We start from the raw sequence: 1,678 nt of genomic DNA, 5'->3' as shown, positions 1-1,678 counted from the left end.
GAGTGAGTGAGAGAGAGAGAGAGAGAGAGAGAGAGAGAGAGAGAGAGAGAGAGAGAGAGAAATGTTGAAACTGTTGTTAATCAAATCTCTCCACTTTCCCGCTTGCACCAGGTTCCATGGACGCTGCACATCCGCAAGGAAGTGTTCTGGCCGTCAGAGAAGCTGGAGAACCCGATGGCGCTGCACCTGATCTACTGTCAGATTGTGGCAGACGTGTACAACAACGGGTGCGTGCGCATCACCAAGGACCAGAGGGTCAAGATGAGGGGCATGCTGGGTGAGTTCATAATACACTCCTGGGGAAGCTGGGTTTTTGGTTGTTGTTGTTTTTTCTTTTGGGTTTTTTAGGAAGGGGGGAGGGGGGGAGGGGGGAGTTACTTTATATTGTTTTTGTTTTTGTTTTGTTTTCGTTTTTTATTTGTTTGTTGTTTGTTTTTTTGCTTTTGTGTGTTTTTTCACAAGGGTGTGATCTGTTGTTTTTTCACAAGGGTGTGATCTGTTGTTTTTTCACAAGGGTGTGATCTGTTGTTTTTTCACAAGGATGTGATCTGTTGTTTTTTAAATGTTTTTGTGGGTGGTTTTCTGGTGTGGTTTGCTCCTTGTTCCTGTCAAACTTCAAGATCTGTCGTCCTGATCTCTCCTCCTTCTTTTTTGTGTGTGTTACTCTCTTGTAATCCCCTCTAATCTTCTGCACTTAAATGACCTGATTGTGTTGCAAGTGCCGTAAAACTTTCTGAAACGAAATATTTTTTTTTGTTTTGCTTTTATTTTTCTTTTGGTTTTTGTTTTTTGTTTCTTTTCTGGTTCCAATAAGAAAGACTCGAGACGCAACAGAGATGGGGTTTCTTAAGAGACTGTTGGAAATATCTTGGACGGGTGCCTGTGGTGTAGCGGTTTGGTGCTTCGCTGTGTTGTGCGCAAGAGACTCGAGTATGATTCTCATGTGGAGATAATTTTTCTCAAGCATTCCGATCTTTCTGCAAGGACTTTGTCTCCCTCTCAGCCCAGGTCGGCCCTGACAGACAGGGATGAAGCCCGCCTCCTTATTGATCTAAATTGTGTTGATGGGGGCGTAAAAACAGCCACATTATAAAACAGAAAAGACAATTGAAGCTGTAATAGGTTGGATAATATGTAAGAAAGTGACAGACACTGGAAATCTTGTATGGCTTTTTATGCACAACGACCTTTCTTCAGCTCTGCTGGGTGGTTGATGGGTGCTCTGGTGTGGTTTGCTCCTTCTTTCTGTCAAACACCTGTCGTCCTTATCTGTCCTCCTTATTTTCATTGTAGGTTACTCTCTGGTAACACCTTAAGCCTTCGGCACCTATGTGATGTAATTGTGGTGCCAACGCCGTTAAATTCTTAATAAAACTTTGTTTTTTGTTTGTCCTGAGGGTGGGGTGTGGTAGTTACAGCTTCTCATAATAATATTTTGCAAGTTCCCAAACGCTGACTTTGTGAGTTTAACGTTTTGACGTGGGTGGTTTGTCAAGTATTTGATTGGTGTGGAGTTCGTCTCGGGGTATGTCTGTCAGTCCCTGGCTGGTCTGTCAGTGGCCGGGATTGATGAATGGTTTTGTACGTGTCAAAACTTTGCCACGGGGGATGTACTTTACAACAGTGTATATGGGTTTGTTCTTGTTGTTTTGTTGTTTTTTGTTGTTGTTTTTTTTTG

General features: G+C 42.7%; 1 protein-coding gene across 1 annotated transcript in view; it reads left to right on the top strand.

The window, feature by feature from the left end:
* LOC101861764 (unconventional myosin-XV) overlaps positions 1 to 1,678 on the top strand; it is a gene marked incomplete at its 5' end in the record, with an annotated part of 199,411 nt that overhangs the window by 150,892 nt on the left and 46,841 nt on the right. Inside the window, 1 exon segment of the mRNA XM_035972159.1 lies at positions 112 to 277. Within this exon segment, the coding sequence (XP_035828052.1) occupies positions 112 to 277 (166 nt within the window).

Source organism: Aplysia californica, unplaced genomic scaffold, assembly GCF_000002075.1.
Source record: "Aplysia californica isolate F4 #8 unplaced genomic scaffold, AplCal3.0 scaffold00596, whole genome shotgun sequence".
Lineage (NCBI taxonomy): Eukaryota > Metazoa > Mollusca > Gastropoda > Aplysiida > Aplysiidae > Aplysia > Aplysia californica.
This window is presented reverse-complemented; position numbering and strand designations above follow the sequence as displayed.